At 39.9% G+C, this 22,114-nt stretch overlaps 1 protein-coding gene across 1 annotated transcript in view; it reads left to right on the forward strand.

Annotated features, from left to right (window-relative positions):
* Epsti1 (epithelial stromal interaction 1) overlaps nucleotides 1–22,114 on the forward strand; it is a 104,530-nt gene that overhangs the window by 632 nt on the left and 81,784 nt on the right. Inside the window, exon 2 of the mRNA XM_008854678.3 lies at nucleotides 21,215–21,273. Coding sequence (XP_008852900.1) covers nucleotides 21,215–21,273 — 59 coding nt within the window. The remainder of the gene's footprint in view (nucleotides 1–21,214; nucleotides 21,274–22,114) is intronic.

Raw genomic sequence — 22,114 nt, forward strand, 5'->3', positions numbered from 1 at the left:
TATCCCAGACCCCAGCACTTCACTGATTCTTGTAACTAGGTGCAGGATTGAAAGATGAGTGTGTCCAACCCACCTGAGCTTGGATAATGGTACCCTAAATGGAATCACCAAGCTAGACAAAGCGCAAGAAGGAACGTAAAGAGGGTCCACATATACCTAGGAGCATTCTTGCATCGCTATAACACTCCCAAATACACTAGCCTCTTGGGACCAGCAAAGCTGAGTGTGAGGACCCCAGTGACTCAAGGTTGGAATGTGTGGTAAGCAGAAACAGATAGATGATGTTTATTCTAAGTCTGTGGTTCAGGGACTCCTGCTGGTATCCTGGAAACACGTATTATGCAGAGCATCAGCAACCCTCTCTCTCCACCCTGTAGAATGAGTTTCTTTCACTCAACACTGCAATTTGTAAGGGCATTGCCACCTTTGAAGCTCTGCCTCTGTGAATTGCCACTGTCCAAACAGTTTTATTTTTAGTTTCCCCCTTTGCAGTGACTTCTTTGTCACAGAAAAGACAAATGCTGGTTGCTAAGGAACAGTTATATAACCTTATGACCAATAAGCAGTAGAGTTTCTTTCATCCATCAACTTCTGAAAGTATCAAATCTTTAATATTATTCAGTATAAGGTTACCCTTAGATGGAGCAGATGGTCTGGGAATCAATTAGAGATTGCAGAAATTTCTCTCAAAATAACTGGCATCTTTCCACAATGGAAGCTCATTAACTTCAAGTAACCTACATATCTATAAGCTGCAGCATCTAATAGCAGAGGTCATGGGTATATGGTCTCATATTCATGTGTGGTTAATGATAGAAATTATTTCTATGACTTTTATTAGAAAGCATCTATTTAGCTATAACCATTTATTTGTATGCTTGTATTATCTCATAAGCATTAAACAGTCACATCTATCTGTTTTCTGGTTTGATGGTAATTACTCCAGCATCTTGTTGGATCAAATTGCTCAGAAAGGGGCAGTTTTCTGATAGACCATTAGAGAAATTCCTGGAATAATTCAATTACCTCTCACAGACTTCATATGAATCAGTGGTAGTCAGCAGAGTATTACAGAATGCATTCTCTGTTAGGTGTTTAACAAAAACTCTTGTTTGGACCACTCTGAATTCATCTTCTGTCTCCATTATTCACTTATGTCTACTTTCTCATTTGCTTCCTTAATGGAAATGGTAAACCAAAGGGGAGTGGTTGAGTGATAAATGGCATCTCAGTAAAAACAACAATAACGAATTAGGAAGGTCTTATTTGTTTGGAGGAGAGAATTTAGAAGATTTTTATGACAGAAAGTTAAGAAGAGAGGATAATGTTAACCCTTTAATAGTTCATTTGGTAAAGTTGGATTGAATCTTATTTGTGTGTGACCTTCTGTTGATTCATTTGGGCAATGAATCCAGTGTGGGGATTGTAAACATGGGCTTTGATATAGTTAGGCTTAGGTTTTGAACCTGGGTATTAGCTACTTTTCTGTTGCTGGAAAACACTTATGACCAAAAGTGACTTATGGAAGAAAGAGTTTATTTTGGCTTATGGATCCAGCATTCCAGAAGGAGAATCCACAATGGTGGGGAAGGTGTGGCAGCAGGCTGCAGAGCAGGAAGCTGAGAGATTACATCTTCACTGCCCACAGAAAGCAGAGAGTGAACTGCAAGTGGGGAGAGGCTATGAACTCTCAAAACCTACCCCCCATGAGATACTTCCTCCAGCAAAGCCACACCTCTTAAACCTCCCCAAACAGTACCACCAACCTGGGACCAATTGTTCAAATACCTGAGCAAATGGGGGATACCGCTCATTCAAACCACTATACTTACTCTTTGAATAAGATGCTTAGCTACTTCACGCCTCAATTTCCTCCTTACTAAAAGTGACATAATAGCAATTTTTATTCCAATATTCAGTGAACGTTGGGAGCTAATAGCCATGACCTCCTTAACAACATTTATTGATGACTATGCTGTCACCCCTAAATTGAGTGTGCCTTGCAAAAGCACACTGACTTAAAATACCTTCTTACTAACATAAAACATACTAGTAAAAATCTATGGCATTCTCTTAGACTCAATGATTCTTAAGAACCTCTGATAGATTGATTATCAGGCAAGGCTGAGTTCTTGATGGCATTTGGATTTAAATAATTGCAAGTGTTTACTGTGAAGTGGAGGCCAGCTTGGTCTACAAATCAAGTTCCAAGCCAGCTGGGACTACAAGTAGACCAGGTCTCAAAACAAAATAAAACACAACACACAACACCACATAAAACACCACATACCACCTAACACACAAAACACAACCGAACCAAACCAGCTTATACATCCTTGTTATCTAAAGCAATCTTTTGTTCTCTCTTTTAATGTTTTGTTTGCTTGTGAACAACTTTCACTTACATCATGTCCAGATAGATATAAAGCAGGCACAGGCTTCAAGTCTCTTCCTACCCAATTATGGGCAATATGCTCTTGCCTGTGAGAGTATAGTTTCACTTTACTCAGATACTTGAAAACCTGATGTTGTTTGAAGGAAATAAAAAGATACTCTGAAAATGGGACACATAATATAGAATTTTACTATGTAGTAGTTAACTTTAGCATAATTTATATACAAATTCAGTTTATCTTAACATATTTGTGGCCTACTTTACATGGAGTACTATAGAGACTTAAAGATTGAGCAATACTAACAGCAAATACTTATAAAGTGCTTACTGTATAATAATGTTACAAATACTAACTCAATCCTCACAATACCCTTACAGTAAGAAAGGATCTCTAGCTGTAGATAATTTAAAGTATAGGAGCAGGGACCACAGAGATGGCTCAGCAGTTAAGAGCAGTTGCTGCTCTTTCAGAGAACTTAAGGACTGGATTCAGTTTCCAACACCCATACAAAGTGACTAACAACTACCACCTGTAACTCCAGCTCCAGGGGATACAGTGCCCTCTTTTGGTCTCTGCAGAAACCCATATATACATGGCATACACACACATACACATAAATAAATCTTTTTAAAAAAATATTTTATTATTTTTATTTTACGTGTATGAGTGTTATGCCTGCATGTAGGTAAGTGCACCAGTGTCATGCAATGCCCATGGAGGACAGAAGAGGCTGTCGGATCCCCTGGAACTGGAGTTATGAACAGTTGTTAGGTGCCATGTGGGTGCTGGGATTCGAACCCAGGTTCTCTACAAGAACAGTCAGTGTTCTTAACCACTGAGCAATCTCTCTAGCCCCATCAATAAATCTTTTAAGAAAGAAAAAATAATAAAGCATAGGAGCAAATAACTGCTTAGCAAGCTTTATAAAATTTTCTTTTTTGTTATGTAATTGATGGGGCAAACATTTTTGAAATAGTCACACAAACAAATCTTTATGTATACTTTAGGGAAACCTGTATCTGAGCTAGTCTTGAGAGCGGGCAAATATTTTCTACAATATGATATTTGAACAAAGACCTACAGAATTAGAAGTTGTGTGTGCATATGTTTGTTTTGTAGGGCATGGCTGTTAGTGTTGTGTCATCTTGACAGAATTTGAAATTGCATAGGCGGTAAGACTTGAGGTTCACCTATGAAAGGTTTAGATTAGGTTAGTCTCTGGGCATGCTTGTGAGGGATTACCTTGTTTAGGTTAATTGACAAAGCAAGACCCACCCTAAAGGAGGATAGTATCATCCCCTGGGCTTGGGCACTGAACTGTACATAATGGAAAAATTAACTGAGTACTAGTGTTCTTTGCTCCCTTCTTCCTGACTGTGAAGTTATCAGCTGCTCTTAAGTTCCTGCTGCTTTGACTTCCCTGCCATGACGGATGGTATCTTTGTACTGTGAGCCAAAAATAAACCAATTCTCCCTCAAATTGCTTTTGTAAGTGTATTTTATCACAGAAACAGGGAAAGTAACTAAAACCTGGGTTTTGTTTGCTCTTTTTTGTTTGTTTTGGCTTTTTGAGACAGAATCTTTTTAATTTTACTTTTTAAATTTTATGTATATGCATGTTTTTCCTGCATGTGAGTGCACCCCTGCATGCAATGCCCACAGAGGCCAGAAGATCTGGAACTGGAGTTACAGATGGTTGTTAACCACCATGTGGGTGTTGGGAACCAAACCTGGGTCCTTTGCAAGAGCAAACAGTGCTCTTAACCTCTGAGCCATCTCTCTGCCTGGAGAACCCCGCTGTGGAGCCCAGACTAGCCTTGATGTCACTATACAGCCCATACTGGTCTTGTACATGTGATCTCACCTCCAATTCTTCAGCTGGATTACAGATATGCTCCATTACACGCAGCGCCCAAGTATACAGTGCAGTTATTAGAGCCTGTAAGAACCATTTTACTATTTCCTCCTCACTGCAGTGCTCCAGATTTTGATTTCCTGTCTCCATATGATTAAGAGAAAATAAGATTTTGCTTACAGATGCTAAATGGCACGAAAGCTTCAGGGTTACTCTTCATGGAGATGGAGAACTGAATAGTGCAGACACTTCTTTTAGTGTTATGAAATAATAGTACATTGGAAGAGAACAGTGATTGTGTTAATGAGCAATCTTCCTGATGGCTCAGTATAGTTATTCATTAGGGGATTATTTAACTCAGCTCCTAGATAAGGCTCACAAGCATTTAGAAAGTTTGTAAAGTAACTAATAATATTTAACTCTTAATGATAATGACACAGTTCAATGAGCTGGGTAGGTGCCTCGACTGTTACCAGATTCTAATACCAAATTAACTAGCAGAACTCTTCTTGTTTAGCTTACTTTTGGAATGATAAATGTGTTGGAGCATTGCAACACTGTGGCAGCACAATGTAAATTAGCTATAGCCTCAAATAAACTAAGTACCCTTGCGAAACCAAAATAAACAAGCATCAAAATAATCAGCTGGGGCTGTAGATCAGTGGTAGAGCTCTTGTCTAACATGTGTGTAGCCATAGGTTCAAGTCCCAGTGTAACCAGAAAAACAAGCAAATCCCCAACTCTCCCCAATACTTTAGATACCTCAAATACTAAACCACGCACTAGACCTTTCACTAAGTATGACATATACATGGCTAACTTTTATCTTAAAAATAAATACTTTGCCACTTGACAGATAAAGAAATTGAGTCTTGGAAGATTAAAGGATTTTCCAAGTTCTCACTGCTTTTCCTAATTATCAAGCCAGCACCCAAACCTGAGCCTGTCTACCAAAGTCTGGATCTTGAACCTGTTTAGGAGCTGGAGGAGGCAGAGACATTGCAGCTACCTGTGGTCTTGTTGTTTTATAGTCACAATAAGAAAAAAATCAGTAGGCCAACGAGAGTAGTAATATAGAGACAGTATGTGATATTTACTTATAGCTGTAGGGGAGAAACAATTTCTTTTTTTACCCATCCCTAGATTCATGGATGAGGATTCTATAACAAAAGATAGATTAACAAGAGGAGAAAAACTTTTTATGTTTTATGTGATATTGGAGCCTTCGGAAATGAAGACCCAAAGAAACAGGGAAATCTTATATGTTGGTAACTTTTCCCATTACTGTGATAAAATACCTGACAGAAGCAACTTAAGAGAGGAAGGGTTTATTTTGGCTCATGGTTTCAAGGCTACAGGCCATCATAGTGGGAAAGGCATAGTAGGGCAGCTTCATGGTGTGTATGTGGTAGAGGCTTGTTCATAATGTGACCACAGGCAGGAGTAGGGAAATGCAGCATGGAACCAGATAGAAGTGTGTCTAGCCTTCACAGGTCCTCCACTGGAGCCCGGAGCTCGCCCTACTTACACCAGTCAGGACTCATCTCTTAAAGACTTCATAGTCTTTGGAATAGTGTCACAATCTGGGTACCAACAAATGCTTAAAACATAAGCCTGTAAGGGACATTTTGTACAAAGCCATAACACCTTATTTTCATGCTTAGGTTTGATGAAGGGTGAACAGTCGTGTAGTTATATGATTGGTCAGAAAGGGGTACCAACAGTAATCTAGTAAGAAATTGGAGAACTCAGGAGGCTTGTTTGTGCAGATTCTTATTTATGTCTCTGTGGTTTCATTCCTTTCCCACAGGCAATATGGAAGATTGCTCTGAAATGAGATCCTTATGACTCACTTTCTCTAAAGGGTCTGCTTCAAGGGGTGGGGAAGTTCAGGGAGACCCGCCTGCTTCTGCTGTTTTCTCAAGTGCCAAGGTGCCATATTTTGGGAAGGTGTGTCTAGAATCTTATCACAGCTTTAAAATAACTTGAATAGAAAAGTAGTTTGCCAAGTTCCAGGTTTGGGGTTAGCTTTCTCTTTCTTTAATTTTCACAAATGACATAACAGCTTGGTTCCCTATTGCTAGAACAGTAAACTGTCATTTTCGCTGAGCAACCTCAATCACATGGTGACTTCTGACCACAGCCCACAGTGAGCAACTTACTTGACATTGACATACTACATGTGTGAGTATATATATGAAGGTATAGTCAACTGAAAAGAAATCCCCCAAAATAATTCTCAACCTTAACTGCTTATGATACACTGACATTTTCTATTTGTGTGTGTGTGTGTGTGTGTGTGTGTGTATGTATGTGTGTGTTTGGTACATGCACATGTGTGTATGAGTACAAGCATGTGCAGAGGCCAGAGCATAGAGTATCAGGTGCCTTCCTAGCACTCTCTACCTTATGCCTTGCAATAGTCTCTCACCAAGCTGGAAACTCACAGTTCTGGCTAGGCTGACTGGCCTGCAAGCTTTCAAGATCTGCCTGTCTCTGTATTCCCAGTGCTGGGTTACAGACATGCCTTGCTGTTTATGTGGGTGTTGTGGATTTGAACTCAGGTCCTCATGATGGCAGAGCAAGTGCTCTTATTCACTAAGCCATCCCCCCAGGCCTCTTTTTGTATTTCTTGCTCATTAAAAATAAATTCATTGATTTCCTAAAGCATTAGTGGGTTACCACCTACAGTTTGAAAAATATGGTTCCATGCAAAGCAGAAGAGTTTAAGAGTGGATGGAAAGAAAAGACATTTCAGTTTGATTAAATCTAATTTACCTTCCTGTTTATGGAGAAAGGTATAAATTATGGTCCTTTTAAGAATGAATTTCCAACTTTTTTGTGTGCGAGACCCTACTCCTCTGTGTGCTATGCATTTGTGATCTGCCAAATCTTGGGGAGCAATCATTTTTGCTCAAATACAGTATCATCAAAAATGAATGGACATTTTTCAAAAAGTCTTTGACAGCTGCAACAGTGAAACAATAAATCAACAGGACAATGAAAGCTTGAAAACACATAATGCCTATAATAATCTGTAGAAGTGTAGCAGAATGAGGGAAAAAAGAAACTTAGCTCAATTACACAGTAAGGTTACTTACTTCAAAGTCAGTAGAATGCTGTAAGGTTATACATATTGTTAAGGTTAATTGCATCTATTCAGAATGTATTTGAATCTGAAACAAAAGCTTAGGAGAAAAAAAATAATCAAAGAGAACAGATTGCTTTGAAAGGGTCTGTTCTATATCAGAAAATCAGCTGGTGACAGTTCCTTTGTTCTGTAATGTTTGTAATTTTCCTTCTAAATATGAAGACTTAAAAAGCAATCCATTAAAATAATGTAGAAAAATTGAAGATATTTGCCATCATTAATATTCAAGGTCTAGAGCAGGGTGTGTTGGCACATACATGGAATCTTAATGCTTAGAAGGCTGAGGCAGGGAAATAAGAGTTAAAGGCCAGCCTGTACTACATTAGGAAGGAGAGATTCTGTCTAAAAAAAGCAAAGAAGAAAATCTTAGTGCCATTAAGCCCTTTAGTCTTACTTTCTAGAGAGGGTGATGATTTTTTTTTTTAATATTTTTGTTTTTTGAGACAGGATCTCATATATCCCAGGCTGGCCTTGAGCTCACTATGCAGCTGAGGATGACCTTGAACTCCTGGCCCTCTAGCCTCTTCCTCTCAAATGCTGATATTACAGATGTCTAGTACCATGCCTATCTTGACTAATCTTTCTCTTAAATGTGAATGATGTGTATCACATAGGCAGACACTGTTTTATGCAAATCACTTTATCATTCAGTTGTACTAGGAAATGATCCTTATACTTACAACAGATTGTTGGTACTCTAAGAAGTTCCCCAGCAGGTTCATATTTTTATTTTTTATTTTTATTATTATTTAAAAAATATTTTATTTATTATTTTTATGTGTATGAGTGTATTGCTGGCTGCATGTAGGTAAGTGCACCCATGTCATGCAATGCCTGCAGAGGACAGAAGAGGCCATCGAATCCCCCTGGAACTGGAGTTACGGGCAGTTGTTAGCTGCCATGTGGGTGCTGGGATTTGAACCCAGGTCTTCTGCAAGAACAACCAGTGTTCTTAACTGCTGAGCCATCTCTCCAGCCCCAAGGGCTCATATTTTTTAACATGTCTCTAACTGATGGCATTGTTTGGGGAGATTGTAAAACCTTTGGGATGTAGGGCCTAGTTGGCTGCCATAGTCCACTAAGGGTGGACCTTGAGGGCTAGAACCCAACCCAGCTTCCAGCCTTGGCTCTCTTTGCTTCCTGATGGGCCACATCTCTGACCAGCTGTCTCACTCCTGCTGCTGCAGCCAACAGCTAACGAGCTGCTTCCACTGCATGCCTTCCTGTCATGGTGGACTGTATTCCCCTCACCTATGAGCCCAAATAAACCTGTCTTTGTTTAGGTTGCTTCTGTCAGGTGTTTGGTCACAAATGGTGAGTGAGGAAAAATAACTAACACGCTACTCAGAAGGAAATAATCCTTTCTGTAATAATAATGCTTGCCCCCAGATTTTGAGGCATTCCATAAAACAATATATTTAGACTTCTTAAAGAATGCCAATCATGGAAGAAAAATGTCAAGGAAATTGTCCTAGATTGAGTCTGCAGAGACATGTGAAATTCATGATTGATTTCAGAATGAGGTAGGAATAGGCAAGAATATTAAAATGAAACAATTTTGAAATTTGAATATAATTAGATAATACATTAGCATAAAACTCCTCTGGTACAATAATGTTTTTGTGTATAAGTAGGATAATGTCTTTTTTCCTTGGAGGTACATGCTAACGTATTTAGGGGTTATATATCATGACCCTGAAGTTTATTCTTCTAGTTCACAAAAAAATAAAGTCGAGACAAGAGAAATAAATATGTAAAGCATTCACAGCTGATGAATACAAGTAGATAGTGGCAGTTATTTTACTAACAATGCTTGTTGAGCTTTATTTGTGTATGTGCAGTCCTGGGAGTGGAACCCAGGCCTTGGATATGTTAGGGAAACATTTCCTCCTGAGCTGTACCCCCAGCCCAAACCTTAAAGAATTTTAAAATAAACAACTGGGGGACAAGTACTTCTGGGCAATATCTTAAAGCTCCTTGTGTTTCTCTTCTTTCTCCCTTTCTCTTTTGGAACCTGGAGGACTTAAAAGAAGGTTTGTCATAGAGCAGTACACTTAAGGTATATGCAGTTTACTGTAGGTATACTATATTTCAATAAATGAAGGAACAAAGCCAGGGCTCAGAACTATACTACTACTTGCAGGGAACTAATATTTACTCATTTTTTTAATGAGCGTATTTTTATTTTATTTTTAAATTATTTATTTTTATCTTATGTGTATGAGTGCATTGCCTGCAGGTGTGTAAGTGCACCCGTGTTGTGCACTGCCTTCTGAGGACAGAAGAGGGCATCAGATCCTCTGGAACTGGAGTTACAGAGGATTGTTAGCCACTATGTGGGTGCTGGGATTCGAACCCAGGTCTTCTGTAAGAACAACCAGTGAGCCATCTCTCCAGGCTCATATTTGCTCATTTTAAAAGATATCTTTCTTAATGTCATTTTGTTTCATGCAGTGGTTCTTAGGACTCCAGGGACACAGAAAAGAATCAAACTGTGATATAGATGCTAGAGGGAAAAGCAAGGATGTAAAAAGAACCTAGACAAACTAATATATTTATGAAAAGAAGATGCAGAAAAGAATTCATGGATGAAAAGATGGACTAGTGATAGGCAAGGGTCTAATACATAAAACAGGTGTCACATATATTGTATATAGTTCTCAACATCACATGCAAAACAGATGTTCTTCATAGATACCCTAAGCTAAGCTTTGTTTACTATTTTTCCTATAAAATACACCTAAAGGTAGGTAGACTAGGGCTGAGATACTACAAATACTTGGCAATCATAATAGAAAATTTGTTATTTTCTTTTCTCAAAAAATATTTTATTTTGCCAGATGTCGTGGTGCACACCTTTAGTCTCAGCACTCAGGAGGTGGAGGCAGGTGGATCTCTATGAGGTCAAGGCTAGACTGTCTACATACCAAGTTCCAGGCCAGCTGGAACTACAGGGAGACACTGTCTCAAAAGGACTAAAAATATTTTTTTTTAATTTTTTAAAAAACGTGTGTGTGTCTGTATGTCTGTCTGTCTGCCTCTGTCATGTGTGGGAGAGTGTTGGTGGAGGACAAAAGAGGATATAGGATCTCCTGGAGCTAGAGGTTGTGATCTACCTGGTGTGGGACTGGGAATCGAAGAGCAGCAAGCACTCTTAACCACTGAACCATCTTTCCAGACCCTGTTACTTTCTGTTGTTTGTTTTTATTTCTCTCTCTCTCTCTCTCTCTCTCTCTCTCTCTCTCTCTCTCTCTCATTCTCTCTCTCATATATGAGTGTGGAGCTGCACGTGCCATACCTGTGCACTGTGTCATGCCTGTGTGCTGTGACATGTGTGATGGTCAAAGAGCAATTAGTGGGGAGGTGGTTTTCTCCTTCCACTATATATTCTGGTGATCAAATTCAGGTCCTTGGGTTTATATGGCAAGTGCTTTTACCTGCTGGGCCATATGTTTGGTCCCTGATAGTGTTCTAAGCATTTTTTACCTATGAGGTAGATAGTTGCCCCCATTTTACAAGTGAGAAAAGCAAAGCAACTAAGTGAATTTGTTCGAAATTAATTATGTAGTTAGGAAACGTCAGGATTCAATTGGAGTCAGGCAGTTTGATCCTGGGTTAGCACAAATGTGGTTTTACAGTTAGAGGGCAGACTGTTTCTGCCCTTCTGTTCTGTCACTCTTTATGAAAGACTTCTGAATTCAAAATACATCATTGACCAAAGATAACTGTTTGAGCATCAGCTGTCACTTCAACCTTCCAGGAGGGGAAAAAGCAACAGAAAGCTTTACCTGTCCATCTCCATTTAAAAGTACAGCCCTAGGGGGATGGAGAGATGGCTCAGAGGTTAGGAGCACTGGCTACTCTTGCAGAAGACCTGGGTTTGGTTCCCAGCACCCACATGGTGGCTAACAACCTTCCCTAACTCCAGTTCCAGGAACTCTAACACCCTTTTCTGGCTTCTGTGTGGCACACCCAAGGCTGCGGAGACTGGCTCAGTAATAGATCTCCTTTGATGTATGCAGAAACATAAAAGGAGGGCTACATCTGCCCTGGAATTCCAAGGACAGCTTATCTGGTCTTCTTCCTGGGATTCTGGGAGCAGACTGCCTCTTCCTCAAACCTCTACATCGACAAAGTCCTGAGAAGTCTGTTAACTCTTAATGAGTCAGGTGCTATTGTCCTTAAAGGACAAGGGGCAGGGGCTTACTACACTCACACTTATAAAAATAAATAAATTTTAAAGCATGGTCCTAGAAATTCCCCTCAATATTTCTACTTACTTGTCAAAACCCCAGCATAATCATGGTTACACCTAGCTATAAAGGTTGGAGACTACAGTCCTTTCATGGGCACACTGTCAACCTGAATTATAGGGCTGCTACTGGTAAGAAGGAAGTGAAGCTGACATGGGGAAGGGCCACCATTTCTTCTAGTCCAAAAACCTAGGAGAACCAGGCATAAGAGTGGAAACTAATCTTATACTTTTATCTAGATTATCTGTGGAACTTTAGAAAAGCAAATGGGAGACCTAAGGAATAAAATGCAAATTGAGCCCATTCCTGCCCCAAGCACTGATTACAAAGGACTATTAGAATCTTCTGAACAAAGATTTGTGCAAAGCTTTATTTAGTACAGACCACAGGATAATTTATAATAGTGAAGATTTGAAACAAATAAGATAGATATTAAGACATATTGTACAGCCACTTAGAGTTAAGCATATACCATATATAAATGAATGGTTAAAACCACATAAAATTGAAATAAAATTGTACTTAAAATATGATCACAGACTGTTATAGTATGTAGAGACCATAGCTGCCTGTGCTGGTGCACATCTGTAATCCTAGCACTCAGGAGGCGAGGGCAGGGAGATGGTAGCAAGTTCGAGGCCATCCTGAGCTACTTAGTGAGTTCAAAGTTAGGCTGAGAAACATGGCTTTGTCTCAAAAGAAAACAAAAAACAAAGGAGAGAACATAGATTTAATGGAAATACAAACTAATTGTATACAACTATAATTGCAATCTTTGAGAAGTTGGATTATGAGTTGCTTTTAAATTCTTTACAAAGTATTTATATGCATTTTATTATATGTCTTTCAAAATTAGAAGTAAAAAGAATTTCATTCTAAAATATCCTTTGCATGGATTGAGATATATACAATCCCTAGATAGTGAACTTCTGGTTTTATGTTATAGATAACTTGAAGGGCATGGACATAATCAGCTTTAAGTTTAATGGTAATAAAGTGCCACACAGAGCTGGTGTGAATGGGCTGCTGGCTATGTCGCCAGCTAAGCTCAGGGGAATGAAGTCTCATGTCTCTGACCAGGCATCTTATGTTTTCTGCCACTGCCCAGGAAGCAGAAACAGGCTGGCTATGAGCTTGTAATAAAGTCACATTAGATCTCAGACCTGACATCTGTGTTCTGAAAACATAAATTTCTTTTTTTCTTTCCGAAAAAGCAATTTTAGACATTCAGCAAGTATACCTACCAATTGGTCCCAATCTGTACTTCTACCCTTGGTTTTTGACCTCTTAAAGATGACGGTTCTGTAGAAATTATTTTTTCGTGAACATTCTTTATATCTTTAGTGCTAATATTTCTTTCAGCATTTTTCTTTTTTATGTATTATTTATGGTGTACGTTTTTACATGAAGAAATACAACATCTCTTGTCTACCCTTTATAGTTGTGCATGTTGTTAATGGTACAGATTGGTCCAGTTAAATTAGTAATATAGACATAAAATATGTACAAAACTTAAATTAGTAATATAGACATGAAATATGTACCAAACTCTAAGCCCATACTAAGATGTGTTTTTCTAATTTGTGTAAAGTGGTCATAGCTCACCAATACATGGGAACCCTGGGCCTTGCATGAATGTGCATGAATATATGTGTCTTTTTCTAATGTTCATAAAGCTATCCTATATACAAGGGTCCTGGAGGTCTTGCTGGTTTTACCCTCTGGGTATCTGTTTTGCCTTCCAACAAAATACTGTTGAAGAACTTAGCAACTTCATATCAACTTCCGGTGGGGCAGATAATATTTTAGGACCAGGAAGTCCTGAGACCAAAAAGGATTTGTGAGACCATTCACACCTGAATGAATGCTGGAAATATGAAATATGTACATATTTCATGGATGCTGGATCAGGGCTGGGGGTCGAGGGTAATTTGCTCAGCCCATCTTGATATTTGTTTTGTTTTGTTGGTAATAGAGTCTGTTTGAAAAAGAACTCTGGTAACCCAAATGCCTTAAAAGTTTAAGGTCATGTTGGTTAAAAATAATAAGCCTCATATTCCCACACTAAAGATCATACAACCAAAGGCAACATGGAGTTCCAGATTCAGAAAACTATCGGGTGCCTTTCTTTTCCCCCAGCCCTCACCCCACCCCAACCATATCCAAGGATAAGATTTTCTTGAACTGTGAAAAGCATTTTTACCAGGGAAGCTGAGGTTCCCATTTAGGATTCCTAGTCTCATTAATAAAAGAATGTAGAAATGGATGCTCTCATAGTTGTTGTCAACTTGACACCAACCTCGACATACCTGGAAAGCGAGAATATCAAAGAGGAATGGTCTCCAACAGATTGGCTTGTGGGCATGTCTGTGGTGCATTTTCTTGATTGATGATTGATGTGGGAGGGCCCAGCCCACTGTGAGTGGTGCCACCCCTGTGCCAGAGGGCCTGGGCTGCGTAAGAAAGGAAGCAGAGGAAGTCAGTAAGCGGCGTTCCTCCATGGTCAATGCTTCAGTTCCTGCCTCCAGGTTCCTGCTTTGAGTTCCTGCCCTGACTTCCCTCAGTGATGGATTGTGACCTGATGATTGTAAGTTGTAATAAACCCTTTCCTCCCTAAGTTGCTCTTGGTCATGGCCTTTTATCACAAAAACAGAAAGCAAAAACAGACACAAAAGGAAGCTCAAGGACAAGTGTATTAGAGTTTAAGGGAGAAACATAGTGCAGGTTAGATGAACTCTGCAGCTGCCAGGAGGAGATGCAGAGAAAGCCATGCTTTTCAAGACAGGCATGGAATAGAAAGAGGCAGCTTATTAAAGGGGAAAACACTCTCAAGAGTGGACGTAGATTGGTGAGGTGAGGAAAGAGCCTGAAAAGCACCCAGCCACGAAGTAGATGGTCTTTTATGGTGCTTCGCCCCAATTTGTATTTTGAGGGCCGTGTTTCACATATGTTCTGCTCCTTAGATGATGCCACAGGAAGGGCGGGCTCTCAGTCCTCCTCTGCAGACTGGCTCCTTTCACATGTTAGTCTAGGTTTCAGTTCCTATCACCACCTGGAGCCAGTTTTTGCTGAGACAGTAAACTTCACAGGCCTACTGTTTGGCTTGAAGTTGTCTGTAATTTACTCGTCTACCTCTTTCTGAATCTCTGCTCTCCACTACATTTCTTCTTCAATCAAACCAGTGCCGTTCTTAATTAGAAATTTAAATTACATCTGGTGCAGTTTGTACACTCCAGGGGATATATTTATGTAATACCTTTCCCCAGCCAAGATATTTTTCATGATTTCCACATAGCAGTTCTTCACAGAGTGTTTATTGATGTCATAAAAATGTACATGGGAGGTACAGTTGTGTAACTAACCCACAGCCTCACAGTGCAAAATGGCTTACATATCTTTCTCTCTCTCTCTCTCTTTCTCTCTCTCTCTCTCTCTCTTTAGTGTGTATATATGTGAGTGTGCATGCATGCAGGTGTATGTGGAGCCCAGAGGTAGACACTGGGTATCTTCCTTAATTGCTTCTCCACCTTATATATTGAGACAGGGCCTGTAGCAGAACCTGAAGCTCACTGACTGACAGGCAGCAAGCCTCGGGATCTAGCGCCCCTTCCCCCAGCACTGGGGTTATAGATCTGCATGGTCTCGCCTGGCTTTTTATGAGTTCTGGGCATCTGAACTTGGGTCCTCATGCTTGCACGGCAGGCCCTTTGCTCACTGAGCCATTTCTCCAGCCCCCTTTTTCTTTTGATGGTATAGAAAGGCAAATTTGTCTTTGACTGTCATCCCCTGTGCCCTTTGCTCTGTCTCACAGATGTATGCTGTTGGGAATTGGAAACAACTTTCCCAACAGATATGTCATTAAATTTCAATGAGATAATTAAGGAAACTCATTTTCAAAAATATATATTTGTTTCAGTAGCTTTAATGTTGCTTCATTAGGAAATGACCAGAATGCTAAATCTAGGTAGCCTGGACTTGTCTCGTGAGCAGCTTCAGAGACTGCCTGGCAAAGTCACACCACAGTTAAAATGGCAAAGGCCTTGGTGATGGGTGGAAACTAATTGTTTGAAAACATTAATAAATTATACTTGCTTTTCACGTCAAGAAAAAGTTCAGAGAAAAGAGATGAATATTTGTATCTATCACGGCCTTGTACTCTGCCACACGATATTAAAAAATAAAAAGCATATCCTTAGACATAAGCTCCTCTTCCTGTTGCAAGGAGGAGGAATAAAAGTTAAATTGTTCAGCAGTGCTTTCTTGTGACTATTATAAGGTATTTTAGATTTGGCATTTTTAGCTAATAAAATATTGCTAAGAAGTTCTCTAACATAAAACATGGACTGTTAGAACCACTGTTAGGATTAGGCTGAAATGCTTTTGATTAAAAACCTCTAATCTCTGGGCAAGGTAATTCCTTCTCTCTTCCTCTCTGCATTGTGTGCAGGTGCTGTTACTATACACAGTGTCCTGAGACCTCATAGTCCTGTTCCTAATACCATCCTCATGAGACCTGGAGCAAGAGAGAATAGATGTAAACAGTCTGACAAGTCATATTGTTTTCTGTGTAACGAATAATGAATCTTTTGTTTCTGACCTAGGAGTCTCGTGTTTTCTACCAGTGACAGATTCTACTATGGTGTCATCAGACTTAATTAGATTGGATATTATAAAATACTGATTTATAACCACATTTTTCTTTCCAAATCTCTTCCATAATTTCCACAAGAAGATCCATGGGCTTGAAAATTCTCTGTGAAATACTTTTAGTAAACTCCTTGCAAACAAACACATTTTCCATTTCAGTGTATGTCTTTTAAGCTTCAAGTTAGTTTTCTTCCCTGAAGTTTACTACTGCTCTGGGTCCTCACAGAGGACCCAGATCTCGCCTCTGCCTAGATCTCTGACTTTTTACATCACACAAGCACTTGTTTGGATATGAGTTCTGATGGTTTCTTGCATTTTCTCTAGCTAAAGTATAAGTTTGGTGGAGGTTGATATTTGTGTTTGGCATCTCCCTTCACTCCCTGTAATTCTCTAATAATCCTTCCACAATAGGTGCTCAGTTAAGTGGTCACATTGTTTGGGCATCTGTTAAGGGCCTTAAGATACAGGCAATGGAACCAGTCTGGATATTCATCAACAGATGAAGGAATAAAGAAGCATATACACAATGGGATTTATGCAGCCATAACGAAAAATGAAATCATGACATCCACAGGAAAATAAATCCAACTGGAAATTGTTGTATTAAGTGAAGTAAGCCAGACTCAGACAAATGCCATATTTTTTTCTTATGGGTAGAACTTAGGTTTAAAATTATTCATGTATTTATGTCTTTACACATGTCTGTGTATTTATATATGTGTGTGGGCAGGTCATAAAACTAGACTGGGGATCGTGAGAAGTGAGGAAGAGATCTTCAGGGAACTGGGGAACAGGGAAATGGAATACGTCTAACAGGAAAGCAGGAGTGACAAACCCAGGAGAGGAGGGAAGCCAACTGGGGGTGGAGAAGAGACACAGGGAAGGCAGCGTAGGAAGGGACTGCATGAGCACAGAGTGTAATGACACATGGATGAAGGTGCCACGATGAAGTGATGAAACCCATGATTAGTATGCTAAGCTAAACAATTGGGGACAGAGAGGTGGCTCAGTGGTTAAGAACACTGACTGTTCTTGCAGAAGATCCAGGTTTGAATCCCAGCACCCACATGGCAGCTAACACAACTATCTGTAACTCCTGTTCCAGGTGATCCAGCAGCCTCTTCTGTCTTCCGTGGGCATTGTACGACACGGATGCACCTACATACATGCAGGCATAACACTCATACACATAAAATAAAAATAATAAATAAATATTTTAAAAAACAATAAAGGGGGGCTGGAGTTAGAAGACAGTCATAGTTTATGCTTTCCATGTTGAGCTGCAAAATTAACTACAGTTAACTGGTATAGGTCAAAAGACCTGAACTTTTGAGTCTCTGTCCTGTGACTTAATCTAGTGATCTTTAGCATATGATTTAGCACCTGTGTATTTATTAAATATTTATTAATCCCTAAGTAGTTTGTGGGTTTTTTATTATTGTTGTTTTGAGACAGGGTTTTACTATGTAGTCCTGAATGATCTGGAACCTGCTATATAGACCAGGGTAGCCTCAAACTCAGAGATTCACCTGTCTCCGCCTCCTGAGTGCTGGGATTTAAGGTGTGTGCCACCACTCCAACTTCTAAATTATCTTTTAACAAAACACCTAAGACAGTTTGTTAGTACTTTTGTGTTGCTTTAACAAGACACCTAAGGCAGGGTAATTCATTTTAAAATTTTATTTATTATTAATTTTTGTGTGTATGAGTGTATTGTCTGCAGGTTATGTAAATGCACCCTTGTTATGCAGTGCCCACAGAGGTCAGAAGAGGGCTTCGGATACCGTGGAACAGGAGTTACAGACATTTGTAGCTGCCATGAGGGTGCTGGGAATCGAACCTGGGTCTTCTGCAAGAGAAGTCAGTGCTCTTAACTGATAAACCATCTTTCCAGCCCCCAAGAAATGCCTTTTAAAAAGAGATTCAATTAGTTCACAGTTTTAGTGACTAGAAAATTCAAAGAGCTTGTGGTACCAGCACCTGGGCGAGGCACCTTTGGCTCTATCAGAACATGGCAGAGAAGCAAAAGGAGAAGCAGGGCTGTGCAAAAGACCAAGCATGTGAACACTTTTTTTTTTTTTTTTTCTGTCTTTTTGAGACCAAAAGGGTCTCCTCAGCTGGCCTGGAACTAACTTGCTATATAGAGCAGGTTGGCCTTGATATCACAGAGATTCACCTGCCTCCACTGGAATTAAGGCATGTGGCACCATGCCTGACTTATAACACTCTTAACTAGACCAGTCCTATGAGACTACTCCTGTTAGAATGGCATTAATCCACCAATCCCTTTTGAGAGTGGTGCCCCCATCGTCCATGACATCTCTTAAAGACCCTGCCACCTCTCAACAACAACACACTGGGGACTGAGCTTCAACTTGGGTTTTACTGAGGACAAACCATATTGTGACCTTAGAACATATAATTAATCTACAGCAGTGGCTCTCTAAGTGTGATAACTTGGTCAGTATTATATTAGTTACTTTTCTTGTTACTGTCACCAAATACCTGTCAAGAAGAAATGTAAAGGAGGAAGGACTCATTATGGCTCACAGTTTGAGAGTACAGTCCATTATGGTGGTGAGGCATGGTGGCAGAAACAGGCAGCTGGTCACATTGAATCTGCAGTCAGGAAGCAGAGAGGTGATTGGTGCACAGGATGTTTTCTCCTTTTTTTTTTTTTTCTTTTTTTTTTTTCGTTCACTCCAGAACCCTAAATTCATGAAACAGTACTGCCCACATTCAGGGGAGTCTTCCCTTCTCACTTAATCCTCTCTGGAAATGCCCTCACTGACTTGTCCAGAGATGTGTCTCCTAGGTGATTCTAAATCCAGTAAAGATGACAAAGAAGATTAGCCATTGCAGACATCAACTAGGAACTTATTTTAAAAATGCATGTTATTGAACCTCACCCCAGCGCTATTGAATCAGAAGCTCTGCCCTTTCACAAGCCTCCAAAAAGTCCTCCAGGTGATTCTGATTTGTGGTAAAGGTTAAGAATTGCCGAGCTACAGCCTAGGCAAATCCCAGCCTAGACTCCACCCCAGTCTCAGCAGTGAAGAGGGTGCAGCAATTTCACAGTTGGCAATGAAAACCAGTGTCTTACATTTCAGCTTTAAGGCTCTGTAGAATGGCTCACCATTGCATCATATTGAAGTTTCCAGATACCACTCGGAGAATTTCAGCTCCCTAGCTCCCATAAAATAATGGCAATCGAGGAGTGAAAAATCTTTCTTAAGGTGAACAAAGACCATGCAATGAATAAGGGATTAATTTCCAGTGGCAGTATCCTAATTTTGTATTCAAAACATTGCATGCTTGCTAGACTATCCATGCAACATCTGCTGCTATGTATTAGGTAATTGGGCACCCAGCAGCCCCATTTGCATGCAAAGGTAGTTGCACACCTCACATTACAAGTCTAAAATTAAAGTCCAGGATGAAGCTGGCTGAAGGCTGGCTGCTAGGAAAGTAATGAGATAAGGAAAAATGGTTTCTGTTAATCAGCACTTTTGGCCTCTACTGTTCTGCCTTTGTAGATTTGCCCTTTGAAATGGTACATTCCAGGTTGAAGGAAGACTTCTAAGAGTATCTAGGGTTTTTGTTTTAATCCTACACTTAGAAGCTGGTTGCGTTTATCCACATCATTTTCTTCACAACTGCGCCGTTATGTATGTTGTAGTCTGTTGCTGTACGTACTGTATTTCTGCCTTATGAAGTATCCTGTTCTGGTGGGACCACACACACCAACTCAGAAAAGAGCTGCCCCCAGCATGGACTTAGAGTCGCAGATCTAGAGCTGGGACCTGTGGCCTTTTACTTAGTCCACATTTCATCATGCAGCCACAGTATGCCAGACACTGTGCTGCAGATCTGGAATGCATATCAGCCAAGCCCACCTCTGCCCTCAAAAGCTCACAGTATTCTACCTGTCTTATTTCTCAGTATTCCTGGTGTATCCATGTGGAATGTTTTTGCTTACAAGAAAGAGGCTGGGGAGGTGGCTCAGTGGGTAAAGTGCTTGCTGCGGAAGCATGAGAACCTGAGTTTAGGTCCCCAGAAGCCAAGTAAAAAGCCAACAGGGAGTGTCTTTAATCCCAGTGCTATAAGGGGGTGGGGTGGGGACAGAAGCAAGTGAATCCTGGAAGCTCTATGACTAGCTAGTCTAGCTGAAACAGAGAGCTATAGGTTGAAAAGTAAGGTGGAGAGCAATAGAGGAAGACATGCAATGTCAACCTCTAGTCCCCACATATAGGAAAGTGTACCCACACGCACAAGTGCACAATCCTACACCTCACACACAAAATAAAAGAAACAAAACGTCTTCCTGGATCCCCATGTTTGAAATGTCCTTGCTTCTCTGGGCTCCTGATTATGTTCAACCTTTGTCCTCAGTGAATGAGGAACCCAGTAGACCCAGGCTTATAAGAGTTAAAACCTAAAATCACCAAACTGAGACCAGTGGGTTACTGAACTACATCACAAAGAGGATGTGACTGCATGGCAGATGACTAGAGCTCTTGTTTGTGGGAACAAAAAAAATGCAATGGATACCCTGCTGCTTTATTTTCTCCTAAAGTGGGTCTACAAGGAAGAGTATCAGTCTTAAAGGGATTGATTCACAGGCACCACCTAGTGTCCTACAAGGGCAGTCTACAAAGAACCAGTGGTTTTGGAGCAGAGCAAGAATGTGTCACTCCACACACAGCTTTATATTTCCTTAATCACAATCATCTGTCTTTCCTGTCCATTTTTCTTTCAACTAGATTAGAAGTTACTAGAATATAGAGCAAGTTCTGAAGAAGGCTATCTTTGCCAATTCTTATCTGATGGCGATTAGAAGGAAGGCGGTCTGCTGGCTTCTGTCCCTTCGCAGCTTGTCATGATAATAAACACCTTTTTCTTTTCGTTCTAGCACAGGCACATATACCTTGATAGCACCAAATGAAAATCGAAGACAACAGATACAGAGAAGTATGTACACTTATTCACTTAACATTCAGAATGCTTCTTGATTTCTTTATAATTGGTTTGTTTTGAAGTAGTTTTATTTTCTTATATAGACTTACAGAATCTCATCAAGGTCTTTTCTTTAACTTTAGCAGTTTTAATTATACTTTAAAAGTCATTCTATTGTTAGTACTTCTAAGCTTGTTTCTCTACATTAGTAACAAAACTCATGGCACGATTGTAAGTCTGGGATTTCTGTTGTGCTTAAACAACTTCACACCTATTGTTGTTGGTTGGATCTTGTCCTTGTAATGTCGGGCTGATGGCTGATCCATGAATATCTTTGAAATAGACAAGCCATGTATCAGATAGATCATGAAGTAATTTGTACTTTTCTTGATACATCCCATCCCTTCTTAATGGCTTTTTTTCCCTTTAGTTTTACACTCCCATAGTTTTGGAACTGTCAGTTTACCCTCCATGGTTTTATCTGTGTAATTCACTTTTCTAGATCATCACCTGGAGGACAGAGACCAAATCTTAGTGTGTGTGTGTGTGTGTGTGTGTGTGTGTGTGTCCCATGCGCTCCTTGTACATGGATAACATGTCTAATTGAGATGCATTATTACAAATGGCACCTTCTAAAGCTATAACATTATCTTTAGTTGAAAGGAAATACAAAGTTCATTTAGCTCACAAGGACTTCGTGAGACTTGTTCAAATCAAGCTGTGGTACTAGGTATGAAATTCTATGTTCTCCCATATTAGGTCATTAGTAGGATATTTAGTGACTGATGATGGACATAAGGACACAGCAAGAAAGCAGTTATCTAAAGGGTCCTCACTAGACAAGTAGGTACCTGGG

The sequence above is a fragment of the Nannospalax galili genome, unplaced genomic scaffold, assembly GCF_000622305.1.
Source record: "Nannospalax galili isolate Female #2095 unplaced genomic scaffold, S.galili_v1.0 scaffold386, whole genome shotgun sequence".
NCBI classification, from domain to species: domain Eukaryota; kingdom Metazoa; phylum Chordata; class Mammalia; order Rodentia; family Spalacidae; genus Nannospalax; species Nannospalax galili.